Source organism: Cricetulus griseus, chromosome 3 (assembly GCF_003668045.3).
Source record: "Cricetulus griseus strain 17A/GY chromosome 3, alternate assembly CriGri-PICRH-1.0, whole genome shotgun sequence".
Taxonomy (NCBI): Eukaryota; Metazoa; Chordata; class Mammalia; order Rodentia; family Cricetidae; genus Cricetulus; species Cricetulus griseus.
In genome coordinates, this window is record NC_048596.1 from 20,448,604 (window position 1) to 20,466,866 (window position 18,263).

General features: G+C 48.6%; 1 protein-coding gene across 1 annotated transcript in view; it reads left to right on the forward strand.

The window, feature by feature from the left end:
* The window catches only part of Tll2 (tolloid like 2), a 113,996-nt gene extending 98,400 nt beyond the window's left edge, over positions 1-15,596 (forward strand). Inside the window, exons 14-21 of the mRNA XM_027407472.2 lie at positions 2,914-3,039; positions 3,689-3,849; positions 5,202-5,382; positions 7,481-7,606; positions 8,901-9,028; positions 11,289-11,502; positions 13,602-13,852; positions 15,260-15,596. Of these exons, the coding sequence (XP_027263273.2) occupies positions 2,914-3,039; positions 3,689-3,849; positions 5,202-5,382; positions 7,481-7,606; positions 8,901-9,028; positions 11,289-11,502; positions 13,602-13,852; positions 15,260-15,394 (1,322 nt within the window). The 3' untranslated portion in view covers positions 15,395-15,596. The remainder of the gene's footprint in view (positions 1-2,913; positions 3,040-3,688; positions 3,850-5,201; positions 5,383-7,480; positions 7,607-8,900; positions 9,029-11,288; positions 11,503-13,601; positions 13,853-15,259) is intronic.
* The last annotated feature ends 2,667 nt before the right edge of the window (positions 15,597-18,263 follow it).

Here is an 18,263-nt window from a genome sequence, read left to right on the forward strand (position 1 = left end):
CCTTTCCTTACCTCTCTCTGAAATTATTTGAAGATCTTGTCTGGGTTTCATTGCTGAGCCACAGAATGGCTCCTTCTTTTCCCATGTACCTAGGGGATGGTATAAAGCCAGGGAGGGCTCTGACCACAATCGGCTAAGCTCTGGTTCCAGCCAATTCTATCTGCATGCTCTCAGGTCTCCTTTGAGGCTGTGCACTGTGTGGAGTGAGCGTGAGCCAGTGGGCTTGGTGCAGGTGATACCTTGTGGCACTGTGGAGGCCATGTAACCAGCCAGACCCTGGCAAGAATGGAGCCCACTTGCCTGCCACTTACCCGTGCTGGAACGGTGTTGCAGACAGCAACACAGCCCACTTACTCTTGCAGCTTTTCTTTGCCACCCTTTTGTCTCTGCCTGAATTTTTTTTTTCCTGGCTTTAAGTCCATCCCACTAATTTCTCTCCCTCTACCTAGCAACAACTGTGCTAAGAAACGGTGATTCCCCTCTTTCTTGTCTCTGTGCCCTGCCCACAACCACCACATCTCCTGGCATCAGAGCTTCCCCTCCCCTCCCCTGCCCTCCCCTGTCTCTCCCCTCCCCTCCCCTCCCCTCAGGTCTTATTTATCTTTGTCTCTTCTCATAGGATCTTTTCTAAGTTTTCTCTACCCTCTGATCAGTTTCTTGAACCTGCACCGCTCCTGTCCATAATTCCCCCGTCACTGGCCCATCTTTCAAGCCCTTCCCTGTTTTTGTTTTGTTTTGTTTTGTTTTACTCTTTGCTCTTTGGGGACCTGCCACCTTAGTTTGGCTTGTTTCTATCCAGCTTTTCTTAACTACCTTTACCTCCGGGCTTTTATCTTTCTCTATTCTACACACCTTTCTTTATTTCTTACTGCATGGCTTGCTGTGTAGCCGGGTGGCTCTTCCTTTTCCTCTTCTCATTCTTGTTCCTCCCTCTTCTCCTTTTCTTCTATTTATTCTCTGTGCCTGCCAGCACCGTCTATCCTTTCTCCTGCCTAGCTATTGGCCATTTAGTTCTTTATTCGACCATCAGGCATTTTGGACAGGCAAAGTAACACAGCTTCACAGAGTTAGGCAGACGCAGCATAACAGAATGCAACACATCTTTGTATCATTAGACAAACATAACACATCTCCAACTAATATTCCACAACACTTTCCTTCATCTGCTCTTGTCCTTCTCCTCTCTTCCGGCCCACTGTACTTCTGCCTGCCACAGATGGGTCCATGCAGCTTTCTCCTTCCACTGTCCCTATTATTATCTTTCCATCTGCTGGAATTGCCAAAACTGTGTCAGAGCGGCTTGAAGTGACCACCCTGCACACTGACTATGCACCAGTCCTTCACAGCCATAATTTTCAACCACCACAAAAGCCAAGGCCATTCTTGTGATTTTCAAACTAGAGGAAAGCTCAGAGAAGCTAAACAAGCAGCATCCAAGTCCATGTGATTGGATCACATCAATTGATCCAACCTGACCCATCTTACCTGAAAGCCCAGACTCTTTCCACTGCTATCTGTTATCCTACCTATTCTCATCTTTGCAAAAATTTTTGGCAGATGTCTAAGAGACTTCTTTGTATATTTCAACACAATGAGCAAATAGTTACTTGAACACTGTTGCAACATGTTCAATATTACATTTATTAACAGCCATGGACAACGTCCCTTCCCTTCCTATAACATATCTAGGTGCCTAATGACCAACTCATTTCAGTTTTTGTTGGGTCCAAGAACACCTGCTATTCAGAGTTACTCTGTATAACATCCACTGAGTCAAGTGCTAGGGTTCTGACGAGCTTCTTCTCCTGGAGAAGGGCAGTCAGGCTGATAAGGGATTCAGGCATCACAGACAAGAAAGATGGGCCCAGAGTAGGTTCATTTGAGTTGGAAGAGGGCAGTAGAGAGGGAAAACCAGAGAGAGAAGGTTGCATTTCTTCAGGTTGTTCCCAACTCTTAGATATTCTCATTTCTTTAATTTCCTTGTATAAGTCATTCTTTCGAGGTCTGGCCAACAACTTCATCTTTCTCTGCACCTGCTTTCCTTGGTGCCATGGATCTGCACTGTCCTTCCTGCCCCGCCCATTTTGCATTTTAAAATGATGTTGAGTGGTCCCTTCGTTAGACTCTTCTGGCATAGTCAGGGGGACACCCTGTATGCTATCTTTCATGGATAGGTGTACCACAGCCTGGCAACAGAATGGTTTTCCTTTTACTTTTAAAACTCTTCTTGGAGATGGCCAATGCTAATGATTTTCTTTACATCAGTGGCTTGTGAACTAACATCTCCAGGGGGATTCTCCAGTGACTCCTGTGTTCTATCTATGGTCAGAGCTCATAGCATCCTACTCATCGTTGTTTAATGCCCTGGGAACACCACTGGACACCTGCTTGTGCTGAAACCCTCAGGCTACCCACCTGCAAGCCTCCTTCCTGTTTACCCAACAGTTTCTCCCATGAGCAGTGGCTAATCTGAGAATTCCAGCAGACTTCTAGTTCTGTCTAGGATATTTGCACATCTTCATCCAGAAATGCATCCTTCCCTTGGCATCTTTTGCTGAATGTCTCTAAGGAGTTCTGTACTTAGGTGGAGAATTCCAATCCCGTGGTATTAAAATGATGTGGCCCCTGGTGTGGAACCTGATGAGACTTATAAAACCACTCGTGTACAGGGAATGGGCACCTTGCATAATTCTGCTCTCCAGGCTTGGCCCTTTCTATTCTGGATCACTAGATGCCCTTGTTCACGTGGTCAGGGTTCCACCTTTGACTGAAGCTGCTGCATGTGACTGTCAAGTGGCCACTGAGAGTAGCTCTTGCCTTAGAGATATGTTCTTGGAGCCCTAGGTTATGGAAGGGAGGATATGAACTGTGCATCTTGGTGACATTTAGCCCTGTCACTTTCCCTCCCTACAGAGGTGGATGAGTGTTCTTGGCCAGACCATGGTGGGTGTGAGCAACGCTGTGTCAATACCCTCGGCAGTTACACATGTGCCTGTGACCCTGGCTACGAGCTGGCTGCCGACAAAAAGACATGTGAAGGTTGGTGTTGGACCTGTCAAGTTGAAATTACAAGGGATGTGAGACAGAGATGGGCAGGTGGATGACCATGAACTAATGATGGTCAGGAGAGCCTCTACTTTTCCGAGGCAGAAACAAGCAGGGATAGTCACAAATATAAGGTTCCAGTCATCTTTGAAGCCATGAGACAGAGACTGTTGCCTACTGTGAGTATATAAAATTCATGTGGTTGTCATGGCAAAACCACAAGGAATTAGGATGCTCTGGCAGGATTTGGTTGATAACCCCTCACCTACCTCTTTCCCATGTGACTTGGGCTCAGCCCACCTACCCACCTACAGGAATCCACTTGCTCACACAAGCCTGGCACAGTGAGTAGCTTGATACAGACATCTCTAACTCTCCTTTGGTCCAAGACCTGTGGCGTCCCCAACTGTATGACAGGTCAAATGCTCTGTCATTACTTTAAGAGCAGGAGATGTGTTGCCAGCTTGTTCCTCCAAAGCCTCAGTGGAAACCATTCACCTAGAAAAAAGAATGTGAGTCAGTTCAGGTTGCCTAACTTTTTCACAATTATTAAAGGACAGCAGGTCTTCCTGATGCTTGGGGGAAATTGCAGTCACTTGGAACCAAAACCAGATGAATCTAAAGTCTATTTCCCTCCATGCAGTGGCCTGTGGTGGATTCATTACCAAGCTAAACGGCACCATCACCAGCCCTGGGTGGCCAAAGGAGTATCCCACAAACAAGAACTGTGTCTGGCAAGTGGTGGCCCCTACGCAGTACCGCATCTCCCTGCAGTTTGAAGCATTTGAGCTGGAAGGCAATGATGTATGTCTGTGCCCCAAAACAGATGGGGTGGTGGCCATGTTGAAAAGTGATAAAGAGCTAGGACAGGCTCTTCAGGCATCAGGGTGGCCTGGGTGAAACTGCTGATTTTGGTGGAGACCTGGGGTGTAGACTAGGCAGACTCAGAAGCTGTGGAAAAGGGGGCGGTGTTTCACTGAGTCATTTTAGCTGCCTGTCCATTTCACTAAGTCCAAGGGAGAGATGGGATCAAGAGTGAAGGAGGCAGGAGTTGGGCACACAGACGTTAGGGCAAATTGAAACTTCAAGGTGTGGAACTGGGGACTAGTGTCCAGCAGAGGGGAATAAAGGCACTGGGGGCCAGCAGCAGACAAGGATACTATAAACAGCCTTTCCCTGTCTCTTGGAAGTGCTATAGATAATCAAGTCAGAAGAAGCCCTGGCAGTACCCCACAACCAGAGTGGTGACAGAACACCTCATGCTGGGAATAGTAGGAGCCCCCGGGGCACATGTACTTCTCCTTGTACCCCTGTCAAAGCCCAGCTGGGACTGTCACTTTAACAGCAGAAACCTAGCTTTTGCCCATTCCATCACCCTTTTAGGGAACAAAAGAGACTTCCATGCCCAAAGTCCCAAATTCAGGAAGTTAAGAGGGAGCACTGCTCTTACAGAAGACCCTAGTGCAACTCCCAGCACCGCAATCACACATAACTCTCCTGACCTCCATGGCCACATGCACAAATAACACACACACACACACACACACACACACACACACACACACACACACACTCAGACACAGACATTTGAAAGTAACTGACCAGACATTCAGCATTTAAATTATTTTCAAAGAGAATTCTGTGCTACATGAGGTAATGTGGATTCTATCTAGTCCCAGCTCCACCACTGCTGAGCCGGGTGACGTCAGACAATGGTCTTGCCCTTCTGGGCATTAGTTTGTCCACATGAGGCTATGATGGAGTGGGACTGTGGCCATGGTTTGAAGACATCCCCTCCCTTGCTCTCTCCTCCTTTGCCATCTCCTAACCACAGGGCTCTTCACTGAAGCCAGTGCCTTGTGGCAGCCCAAGATATAAATAAGTAGAAGCAAGTAAGGACCTTATATTCTGCTGCCAGGCAGCTGCACCTCACAAAGCCTTAGCTGGAAAGTCCCTGTTACCCTCTGGCTGTCGTCAGCACAGTGATAATCCAGGGGGCTCCAGCTCCAATACTGATGGAGCCCATTGGCCCACAGGGAAGGGTGTAGTCTGGAGTGGCGAGTCTGGTGAGGATCCATGTGTGTCAGCAGGAGGACTTAGGAGGGGAGGACGGGAGGACTGTGCTGGGCTGTGACTGTCAGGTTGCTAACTCACAGGTCTGTAAGTATGACTTCGTGGAGGTGCGAAGTGGCCTGTCCCCTGACGCCAAGCTTCACGGCAAGTTCTGTGGCTCAGAGACCCCCGAGGTCATCACATCGCAGAGCAACAACATGCGTGTGGAGTTCAAGTCTGACAACACGGTCTCCAAACGAGGCTTCAAGGCCCACTTCTTCTCAGGCAGGTGGGGCGGGCCTGCAGAGGCCCGAAGGCTCCTGGACCCCGAGTTCCTGCAGCCTCCTCTCTGCCTTCTCCAACTTCCTCTACATCCCCACATTGAGAGTGTTTTTTTTACAGGTGGCCCCGTTCATCTCCTGGGGACACCCCAACAAGTTGCCACATGCCAAGTGTGGCTTAAAACAAAGAATTTTATTCTCTTAAGTTCTATGAGCCAGAAATCAGAACTCAAGGACACCACAAAGTATGTAGTGGGTCCTGTTGGTCACATCACCCTGGAGTGTGAACTGCTCAAAAGGGTGTTTGGATCGCTCTCTCAGTACTAGGCAATGAAGCAGGCCCATTATTGGTTGGCTTTGTAGGTACTCAGAGTTCTGTCTTTGACTTTTGGGGGAGGCCGTCTCCCACTGAGCAAGTTCTGTTTTGTGTCATGGACACAGCACAGACCTGAGCTAAAAGGTTGCCTGGATGTCATCCATCATTGCATAAACTTGCCCTGGCTGGGGAGGCCAGGAAGACAACATCCTGGTGAGTCTCAGCTTAGGGCAGGCTGACAACGGTTGATACGTGGAGGAGAGGGGGCCTGAGGCAGTGGGAACAGGCTTTTTGCCTGATGTGTGTGATCTGGAACAGATTTGAAGAGCTGAGGCAGAGATGGTATAACTATAAAGAAAGTGACCAAGGTCTGGAGAAGAGGAGGTATTGTGAACTTGGTTTCAAGGGTCTCAGTGTTCACAAAGACTGGTCAGACCAGACTGGCAGAAGCTATGGCTGACTGGGGACATCACAGGCAGCCCAGGTCAGGCAGGCTTGGTCATAATGAGCCCTGAATGTTGTCTGAAGAGTGGAATCCAGTGTGACAGGATGTCGAGCTCTCTGTAGCTTCTGAGGAGGAAGGCCTACAAGTGTCATGTGATCAAACCAGGCCAGGCAGGATGGAGTTGAGGGGGACAGGAATCTCCTAAGAGAAAAATACGCAAGGCCCTAATGAGGGGTACAGTTCCATTTTTTACACACAGAATCCAGAGACAGAGAAGCTAGTCTTAGCAGGGTGAGGACCCATGAGTGTTAGCAGGAGGACTTAGGAAGGGAAGGGGGAAAGGAGAGGGCAGTCTTGGGCTGTGACAGTCAATTTGTACTCGGAGAGCTCTGGATGGGGTTTTGATTGTCCCCATGAGATACAATGTGAACTATTCTCAAACACCACCACTATGATGGCAAGAGAGTACAGAGGGAAGGCTGCACCAATAATCCCTGAGGCGCATATAGAGTGGGGGAAAGGCAGGGGTGGGGTAGGGTGGAGCAGAACCTCGTTTACTGCAGGAAGAAGGTGGCTCTGGAGAGGTCCACACCAGCTAGAGCCTCAGCAACCACAGGATAACAGCCAGTACTAGGGGTCACATGTGGTTATAATTGTAACAACCAGCACTTCCTAGGGTCTGGACATTCTCCTGAAGGCTTTCTTGGTTCCCATTTGTTTTCGCCTCCAGCAGCCTAAGGAAACCCAAGACAACCAGGGCACAGACTCAAGCAATGCCCTGCTGAAGTGAAGTGGGCATCACCCACCACGTGGCTCCTGACCCCCATACTTACCTCTCCACACACAGGGAACAGTGTGTGCCCAGACCCATCTGGGTCATAATGAGCTTCTTGCTGATGACTGGGTGTATGAGTTGCCTTGGCCTGTTTCTTTGCATGCAAACTTGGGGAGGGACGTACAGATACACCCTTCTAAGCTTGAGTGGGAACTAACTTAACTAACAATAACGCATAGAAAGGGACAAGGACTCATTCTGTGGTCATTTTCATTGTTGCTGCTGTTGCTGTTTATGTGAGTCTGTCCTTCAGGTAGATCCTTGGTTTGGGTGGAAGCAGGACAGAGAACATATGTCCCATGCATGAAAGTGTTTTAGGAAGACAAAGAACCCCAAAGACACCAGTGGATGTCCCAAATATCCCAAACAAAGATGCCCACTCTATGACTTTAAGGGGATGTGATCTGGGAGGCTCCTTGGAGGAAGCTGCTTTGGGCAGGTTCTGAGCCACAGGGGGCAGTGGGAAGCTGGCAGCTCCTCTCAGGAGAGCCCATCCGTCTCAACAGACAAGGACGAATGTGCCAAGGACAATGGCGGCTGCCAGCAGGAGTGTGTCAACACATTCGGGAGCTACCTGTGCAGGTGCGGGAACGGGTACCGACTCCATGAGAACGGACATGACTGCAAAGAGGGTGAGCTGGAGCTGCTGGGCTGGCACTGTCTGGGCTGCACCCGTTTCTCTAGGTGTGTGAGTGGGTAAGGGAGGGGTGTGGGTAGGAGTTGGCTTGGGGAGCCGCTATCTTTAGAATGCTGTGAGATCTCTGTCTGAATCTCCTCCACTCTGGTAGCTCTCCTGTGGGACAGCAATTAATTGTCCTGGGGACTGCTGATCAGGAGGTCTGAGATGAGTGCCTATCACAGACTGGTTAAGCCAGTAGGCTCCAGAATCGATAAAACCTAGATCTAAATTGTGGCTCTGCCCTTCCCTAGCTAAGTAACCTTTAGCTAGTTACTGCAATACTCTAAGCTTCTATGGCAAGCAGGGTAAACAAGGTAAACCAAAGGGTTTTGTAAGGCTTCCAGCCTGCCTAGGAGGTGTTTGAGACAGTCTGGTACATACTGTGTATTCTAGGTGTCCGTAAATATTAGGCCTGTGTCTTTGTCATTAGTGCCGAGTGTAGGACTGAGGATGAGATAGAATGTGAGGAATTTTGCTTGCTCCCTTCAGAGCCAGATGGCTCTGCATGTCCAACCATTGTGGAAGAATCCTGCCCTTAGTATATACCTTGCCCAGTGAAGGGAGTTTGTGTATCTGTGATAAACATCGCTTCAGGCCTTGCCCTGCCCTGGGTCAGTGAAGGATTTGGAGGACGGTGGAAGATGTGAAGGCCACATGCCTCTTTCTGTTTTTTTTTTTATTTGGAGATGGGAAAAATTAAGTGAGAGGATGCATGCAAACCACTCACCACAGAGAAGACAAACTCAAAATACTAATCACCAAGCAAGCCATGGTACCGCTCTTGGCTAATAATGGGTGACCTGGATAAAGCAGGCAGGTCATAGATGAGACTGATGGGGGGAAGGCATAGTGACCCAGGGATCTCTGTTAACAGTCACCATGGGTGGCACTCTCTAGGCCTTTTACATGTGACATTAACCCACATGTATGAGCCTGGCATCACTTTTACACATGAGAGCATGAGAGATCTTAGTCACATAAGTTGAGGAACCAGTACTCTCACTGGACCCCACCTGACCCCAGGGCCTGTGCTCCAGGCAGGAGTTAACCCTACCCTGTCCACAGCAGCAAGCTCCAGGCGAATATTCATAGTTACAGAACTCTCTCCGCCTGAGCTTGTTTCAAAGTCAGCACCGGGTCACAGCAGATCCAGGCTGGCTGCCATGCATTGGATATTGACATGGAGACTCCCCTGTGATGCTGCCCCCAGTTAAATGACCCCTCTGATTGTCCCTTCTGGCCTCCAGCTGGCTGTGCGTACAAGATCAGCAGTGCAGAGGGGACCCTGATGAGCCCCAACTGGCCTGACAAATACCCCAGCCGGAAGGAATGCACCTGGAACATTTCGTCAACTGCAGGCCACAGGGTGAAAATTGTGAGTTGCTTCATTAGTTCGCCAAGAGCATAAACTTTGGTGTTAGGCAGACATGAGTTCAATTCCCTGTTCCATGTCCAGCATGGGGCACGTCCAGGTCTCAGTTTTGCTGCTGGGAAATTGGGAGATTCTGTAAATCTTGTAGTGGGGCTGCTGGGCAGAAGATGGGAGCATGTTCAGAGCTCTGTCATAGCACTGCTTCCGGTGGCACTGTGTGACACAGGTCCGCAGTGCTGTGTGGAATCCAGTTGTTTTGAGAACAGGTCTCTTACAGAACATTACATTCCTGAAGAAGAAAACAAAAAACAAAAGGCTTACTTTATGCAGACAGTTGGCAGAGGAAGGTCACAAGTTCTCAGGCCCCTTATTCCCACTCTAGAAATTTGTGACTCTCTCTGGAAGTTTCACACACATGGGAAAACCTGTACCTGGGTTTTTTTCTTATTCATATCACTCACATGGAATAAATACAATTATTCATACTCCTGCAATCTACATCTTTTTTTCAATGAACATCGATGCCACTATCTTAATTCTTCCTTCAGTTAAAAAAGCAACAATTGTCTTGCATTTATAGAAGTCTCATCTGTGCATATGATATGTAGTCTTGCACAGCACATTTCATTATTTACAAAAAAAAGTTTGTTCTCCAAACACCTCGTCTTAGCTCCCCAACCCATGACCTGTAGTGTATGGTGTGTATAGCAACTAGCAGCTAGAGAATCTGACACACATACATAGGAACACACACAGACTCGTATGCACATACACATACATGGGAACACACACACACACACACACACACACACACACACACACACACACACCTCAGACTGTTGAGATAAGCGAGATAGACTTTATAAATGACAGACTAATAATGCAAGGAGGAGAGAAGAAAATAGAGAGAGACATGGTGATTTGATTTGTAGGTAATAGTGCCAGGGAGTTTCCTGCTGCACAAGGACAGATTAATGGGTCCCAAGGCATCATGGGTACAGAAGGGACTCCAGACCATAGGGCATGCTCCTTGGGCACCTTCTGTACACGACATGTGCTGTCTTTGTAGAAACTGCTTTCTTCTGCCCTGGGTCCCTCCGAGCAGTGTAGAATCTACATGAGGATGAGTTAAATAAAGTGAGGGCCTTTGAGAGGCCACCTTTGTCCCCGACTGCCACCTGCTGGAAACATGCACTGTTCCTCAGCATGAAGGATCATGCTGATCATGAAGAACAGTGTGCCCTGGGGGTGGGTCCTCAAACCTGCAGAATGGGATGCCTTAACCTGAGCTGTCTACACACAAGAATTAGTCTGAAAAAGACATTTCCTTGGAATGTGGTTGGTGGGTATGTTGACCGACTCTGCCTTTTGTTACTACAGTGTGTGACACACACACACACGTACAACCAGTGCCCCCTTCCCACTCTGTCCTTTGGTCCAAGCCTTCACCTCACACTCTCAGCTCACCTTGACACCACACGCAGACCATAGCCATGGACTGAAATGTCCAGCTCCCCAATAACTGGGGACAATCTTTGGTGGAGGGACAGGAACAAAAAAGACAAAATAATCTGGTTATGGTTAATAGTGTGGCCTGGAGAAGATTGTCTCTGGGTCCTGTTCAATTCTCACTCCAGTTAGGGTCTTTATGACTCAGTTTCCTCTTCTGCCCACTGGGGATAATAATAGATCTCTCTAACTTCATTAGAACTTAAATGAGAAAATTCCCGTAATTGATTGTCATGAAAAAAAAAAAAGAATGTCATCCACTTTGAGGATAATGGCCACATGGTGTGGCCCTGCTCAAAGCCACTGGAATTCCAAGTGTATGGTAGTGTGCACAGGCTAACAGCAGCATGTCTGAAACCACGGTTCCCAGGCTACACACTAGCTCAGCCCATGAGGACCCTGCACAAGCCATCTGACATTTTCTTGCAGGGATTGTGCATGGGACAGGGCTTCAAAGGTTGAATGAGGGAACATGTGTAAAGCCCATAACACAACTGCCAGCGAGGGTGAGCGCCCAGTCCTAGCTGGATTCTAGCATTAGAGGAGGGGGTGGGAAGAAGTAAATCTGGGCCCTTGGTAGCCCAGCTCTGGGACTGGATGTTGCATTATCACGGCAATGGTGGGCACCTTGGCAAAGCTGGTAGACAGATACATCCAGGGCCTGTGTGCCCCTCCCCTCCCCTCCCCACCCCTCCCCTCCCCTCCCCTTCTCAATGCCAGATCCTTACCTCACTTTCTGCTCTCCCATCTCCAGACATTCAATGAGTTTGAGATTGAGCAACACCAGGAATGTGCCTATGACCACCTGGAACTGTACGATGGGGCGGACAGCCTGGCCCCTGTCCTGGGCCGCTTTTGTGGCAGCAAGAAGCCGGATCCTGTGGTGGCTACAGGCAGCAGCCTGTTTCTCAGGTTTTACTCAGATGCCTCGGTGCAGAGAAAAGGCTTCCAGGCTATGCACAGCACAGGTGCGGGACGCTGCTAAACACCTCACAGGCTCATAGCTGGTGAAGGACCGCCTTGGGTCTGTCTGCCAGGGTGGGATGAGGACAGTGGCATCCTCAAAGGTCCCCGTTAAAAGAAGCATCAGCAGCTGGCATTGGCTGAAGGTTGTTCTCTTTTGATGACAAAATTGTTGACAAATTGGATGACAACTTTAGTTGACAAAATTGGATGTGGGCAACACTTTGTTGGCACTGTCCTCCCATCTTGCTCTTTCCCTCCGTTTCTCCCTTTAAAAATGTCTGTGCCATCTTGGCCTGTGAATGGAAAGGTCTGAGAACTGAGTGGTGGGGAGCAGTCATTTCACCCCCAAGGGGCCACTTCCGGGAAATGTTGCTTTTCTCCTGTCATGTTTTCTTTTTTCCCCTGGCACTCCAAATGTCAGTAGCTCTGTCGGGTCCTTTGGAAGAGGATGTGTATGCTTCTAACTTATCTACACTGTTAAATAAGAAAGCCAATACAAGATGGACTCTGCTCTACCATTTCAGGCTTAGCCCTGCAGAGGAACGCGGGCCCTTTGATCCTGGCATTTAATTGTGGCAGAGCCAGGGGCTGCCAAAGAACCTGCCGGAGGCTTTTGTCTGTGGTACTGTGCAGGAGGTCATGATCATGGGACACAGCCGTCCTTTTCAACAGCCCCTTTCCCACTGTGGCTCTTTTAAATAGCCCCCATCCTCTTTCCTCTGCCCCATTAAGCCACAGGCAGAAAACAATGGCGATCCCATGCCCAATCAGTCTAGTCCTCCCAGCTTAGGCAGACACCTGCTCTTCCTGAGACCCTCTGTAGCCTTAGGAGGATCTATACTTTCTCCACAGGAGTTAGAGGTCACAGATGAGTGACTTTACCCTCTTGTCCCTTCATACAGAGTAGAATATGGATGCTCTGGGTCAGAGAGATGGCTCAGTGGCTAAGAGCACTGGCTACTCTTGCAGAGGACCTGGGTTTGATTCCCAGCACCCACATGGTGACTCACAACTGTCTTTAACTCCAGTTTCAGGGGATTCGATGCCCTCTTCTGGGGTTCACAGACTCTATAGCACACAGTGCACATATATACATGCAGACAAAAATCCATGCACATAGAATAAAGTAAAATAGAACATAGGTGTGCTGGGTGGGTTAGGATCTCAGAGGGAACTTAGAGCATACTTGGGAAATATCTGCAGAATTGAATAAAGGGCTATTTACAGCAGGGTTTGTAGAGCATGGGGACACCTCACAAGGCAGGGCAGGGTTTGAGAACTGCAAGGATATATAGTCACCCCAGCTCAGAAGGCAAATGGACAGGAGGAGGTGCTTAACTTCCCACTGACCTGTGAGTGTTGCTGACAGTTGAACTCACCACCAGTGACCTGACCGATCACTGGGGTGGTGGAGTGGGGGTGGTGCAGCAGGTGGGGAAGGAGACATGCTGCCCTCTCTGGGCTCATCAAATGTCACATGAGTTGAAAGGCAGGTCAGACATGAAGAGACATGTAGCCAGAGTAAAGACAAGAGTAAGGTCTCAGTTGGCCAGGGCCCAGCCAACACAGGTGAAGCACTCCAGCTGGGATGCTAAGAGCTAAGTAGTCTACCATCCACATCAGAAGTAGCTCTGCATTCCCACCCCCACTCGTCCACCCTAGCCCCAGAGGTTTCTGTGTTGTTGGGCCCAGCTGCAGTTCTGATATGCTTTCATCGCCCTCTACTGTCAGACATCATAAATTACAGCCGGTAGGAGCCCTTTCTGCTTCCAGCACCTCCAAGACTTGGAGCAGTCTGATCAGCCACATCCCAGTAACCAGTCAGGCAAGCCACTCTTTGGTTCCTTTTCCCCCTTGGTAGGGAGAGAAGGCAACAGCTAGTCTTTCTCCGCGGCGTTCTTGGGCCCATTTGGATGCCCCAGAGAGTCCTGCCCTCTGCATTACTGGCCTCTACTCACTCCTCATGCGGTAGGATGGTGAGGTTACCTATCCCCTCCTACAAGGTATGCACCGGACTTCAAAGAAGCTGATGGGAAGTGGTGGGCTGATGCTGAGGCTCTGGGTACCTAGTGAAAGAGTCTTTGTTCTCTCTCTGCTGCAGAGTGTGGGGGCAGGCTGAAAGCTGAAGTGCAAACCAAGGAGCTCTATTCCCACGCCCAGTTTGGGGACAACAACTACCCAAGCCAGGCCCGCTGTGACTGGGTGATCGTGGCAGAGGATGGCTATGGCGTGGAGCTGATATTCCAGACCTTTGAGGTGGAGGAAGAGGCAGACTGTGGCTATGACTACATGGAGGCCTACGATGGCTACGACAGCTCAGCACCCAGGCTCGGCCGCTTCTGTGGCTCAGGGGTGAGTCTGAGGGATGCCCAGGCTACCTACTGATGTCACACCTAGACAGAACCCTGCCACTATGAGCCACGGCCAGCAGTCCATTTTTTCTGTGGCAGAGTGGAAGAGAGATTCCACTGAGACAGGTCAGGAAGCAGCCAGGGGCCTTCCAGCGACACAAAGGACATCATCAGCTGTGGAAGAACACTCTACCCTTTCTCACTTTGCCTCTGCTTTTGAGTCCTCTCTCTCATTTTTACTTGGCCTTTGGGTTTTATTAATTCATTATGTTTGCATATATTCACTATGTTCACAGTTCTTATCATAAGCAAAACCAAGTGTCTATGAAGATTACAAATCATTCTTGGTAGAAGCACAGTGTTTATATTCAAGGTTATTACTTTTCTCTTTATTGCTCACTTCCTGGGCTCACTCTGTCTCCAGCACCTGACTTAGGGTGGACATATAGTCTGTGCTCAGTGGGTGTATGGGAACAAGTGAACACAATGTTCTGGCCACTCCCCAGCCACACCACAGGATACAGCATCTGTCCTGGGCTTCAACCTTGCCTCTGCTGATGGCTCACACTTCTTTGCTGTTGCCTGGGCTTATGCAAATCGTTTTGGAATCACCACCGACCCTGGTGCAAAACAGACATTCAGCCTGGTGTTCACGTTTTTGAATGGCTATCCTTCTGTCATTCCTTGTCCTCCTCAAAAGAAAGAACACCAAATGAGACCACCTGATGCACTGCCTTTGATAAAATTTCTAAAGCCAAGGAGTTCATAGAGAGGAGCCCCTTAGAGATCTTAACTAGCAGGACGTCCCCTTTGGCATCCCTAGGCTCTGGCAGGCAGTGACCTTGGCATCTGTCTCTAACCCCATTCCAGACCACCTGGCAGAACCTCCTGGCAAATGTAGCAGCTCCACCCACTTGCTGGCCATGACAGAATGTAGACCCGAACAATGGTCTTCACTTCAGGTCTCCTGGCAGACACATCACAAGGTTAAAAACCGCAGAGCAGGAGATTGGCAGAACAAACTTCACAACCAGAAAAAGCAGAGTGTGGGTCCTGCTGACCTATGTGAACTTAACTTTTAGGTTCCACACGTGTAAAATGGAGTCAGTACCTGCCTTATTACACACTTGTGAAGTCTGCATTAGATGAGATCTGGATGTGGTTAGCACAGTGCCAGACCCACGGGTGCCCTGGTTAACACATAGATGCTGAATGTACTTTGTGTCTAGGCTCAACTTTGTAAAGCAGGGCCCAAGGAAAGAAGGAGCCTGCTTGGGTACCCAACAGAGCTTCTGGTGACCTCATAGCAGCCATGGCCATCCTTGGGCAGCATCTCAGTACACCCTCCTCTGTATTCCGACAATAACAGACTGACCTAAAATCTAGCTTTCCTTTTTCTTTTCCCCAGCCTCTAGAGGAAATCTACTCTGCAGGGGACTCGCTGATGATCCGACTCCACACAGATGACACCATCAACAAAAAAGGCTTTCATGCCCGATACACCAGCACCAAGTTCCAGGATGCCTTGCACATGAGGAAATAGCGCCAAGGTTCAGGAAAGACAGAGACTAAGGATGTTTTAAACACCTGTGAGTGAGCAGCCCCCAGTGTACAGCATTTTTTTCAACAACAAAAACCCACACCACGTCCTTGAAACAGGTATCTGGGTGAAAGTACATGCCTTTGGCCAACAGGAAGAAAAAGAGTCCCATTGGTTCTAGCTGCAGTGTTATTAACTGCAGCTCTTAAAGAAGGTTAACATTTGAAGTTAGTGACAAACAAGCTGTGCTTCTTCACACTTGTTCTCCAGCCCTTGCTCCTATGGGGCAAAAGGCCAACCTAGTCTACCCCTTCCTCCACGCTGGACTGGCTTCCATAGGTGACAGGCAGCATGAGCCTACACTGATGACTTGGCTGCCTTCCGTTAGCACCTGGGCATCGAGGATAAAATCTTGGCAGTGGCTGAGTTGTGACAGGTGGGGCTGAAAGATTTTACTTAGTTTTTCCAGAGTCCAGCCAATGAGGAAACTATTGACATAAGAGTTAAAGAGGCATCCAGGTGCACAGAGAGGAGGCTTAGCCAGGGAACCAGCGTCATGGAGTTGGAAGACCTCAAGCCTTTCCTTGTCACTGGCCAGCCTTGCCTCTTCTAGGGTGCTCCCATCATTAGTCTCCATTCATGAGAGAGAATCCGTGGTCACTCCCAGCAGAACACTCGCTGGTGAGCATCCCAGCTGAGACCACACTCAGAGGCTGAGAGGAGGCCACCTGTGCTGGGGTTCCCACTGGCCTCCAAGCAGTCCCAGCTGTGGAGGAACCTGCTCTAGTGAGCTTCAATCCCTGGACAGCCGGTTCAAACAGCATGTGCAAGACTTGCCAAGTCATCTCAGGAACAATTCAGGTCTCGCTAAGTGAAAACTAGGAATTCCAGCTATGTGAGAGTCGTCATCGTCTGGAGCAAGTCAGTCTGTGGCACACTTCACGTCGCCAGACAGGTTAAAGAGTGCATTGGCAACTTTGCTGCAATTAAGCAGGGTGTGGCCATTAACTTGCACGAAGAACTCTCAACACTCTGGCACTTGTTCTAGAGAAGTGTAGAGGGTGATGTTTACATAATTTTAGCACCTCAAAGTATAATTGAAATAGTAAGGTAGTTTTGAATGGCATTTCATTAAGGCATCTCTGGGCATTATGAGCTAAAAGCTGTGGTATGTTAGCTTTATAAGAGCATTTATGTTGAAATAATTTTTAAATGTTTACATAACCGCAAGTCCTGTTGGATTGGTGGTGAACACAGGGAGGCACAGGAGAGTGTTTCCGTTAGAGATGGTCTAACTCCCAAGCACCAGAATTCCTTTGTGATGGACCATCACCTTAAACAAAGTGTTTGTGAGAGCTGAAGGTTTTTCTTTTTTAAAAAGATGACAGTATACCAACTGGAGGATGTCAGCCAACGGAAATGACTGCTGGGAGCAAAAGCTAGAATGGTACAAAGAAAGGGGAAGGGACATGCATGGGAGTATTTTGTTCTTAAACAAAAAAATTCAAGTGTTATTATTAATAATAATATATGTCTGTATATATGTGTCTATGTATGCATGTAAGGATCAGCTATCAAAGCCTTAATCAGGGCAGGGTGACAGTGCCAACCCACTGACTGTGGCTTATCATCAGACTCTGGTGCTGGATCCACACATTACCCCTCTCCCTTTAAAACTGAGATCTCTTCCAGCTCTCTTGGCCCTGAACTGAGGCTCGCCTCCATTCTCATGGCCTGATTGCTGGCACACCCACCCAGGGAAAGCTTTATATGGCAAAAGACACAGCTTATCCCATTGTTCTGGTAAATCTCTGGGGTGTGTGTGTGTGTGTGTGTGTGTGTGTGTGTGTGTGTGTGTGTGTGTATGTGTGCACGAACATGCAGGTTTTATTTTTGTCTCATTTTGTCTGCCAAGGGTGTGACAGGAATCATGATACATAAGGTATCTGTCACCAACCTCACTCCACAGAGATAAAAATTCTGTATTTTTAACCTTTAAAAGTCTAAATAAGATTGACAAATTCCATGGAAAGTGGGAGGCGGGGAGAGATGGGGTTGTCACCCTGGTGACACTGATAATTCTCTTAGTGTGATTCTTTTCAGAAGCACACAGCTTCAACAGCGACCAAATTACAATAATGAGGCTCTTATGGACTCCCTTATTTAGGCCTGTGAATGACACATTCCCAGAAGACAACATCTGATTCAACAAGGGCTGCTGGGGGCCCCTTCTCTGGAAGCTGACACCCACAGGCATTCACACGTGACACAGTCCTGCAGAGAACCACAGCCTGGCTTCCAAGAACAGTCCACTCTGCAGAAAGACACAGGCACCCCCACTTTGGCCCTCCCAATTGCTCAGTGGCCTTTCTGCGACTGTCCCTGGGTGTGTATGGATAAAGGGGCTCGAGGATAGCCCTTTGGTTGACCTTCCCTTTTATCTGGGACCAAGCCTGTGGGTGTCATGGAGCTCTAAGACCCAAGAACTGCATTTGGGACAAATGACCTAAGGAAGTATTTGGAATTTGGGTCTCCAAGCTCAAATTCTAGTGTACTCTGAGTTAGCAGAAGCTAGAACCTCCACCCCAGGGTGGAAACTCCAAACCACTGAGATGAGGCTGTGTACTCATTCAGTTTTCTCTAAAGTTTCTCTCTCAGTGTTCCCTCTACACAGTCATGAATTCATCATGGTATTCATAAATTTCTCAGCCTGTTGACATAATTCTCTAAACACAGAACATGCCATCAGTTTGGCCTCTTTGCTGATTTTTAGAGTTCTTGGTATTGTCCCTGGATTTTGGGAGGAGATGGTCCCTTGTCGTTTATAGGTGTTTTTAAAGTTTGTTTTGCAGATTGTGATCAAACTTTTGAT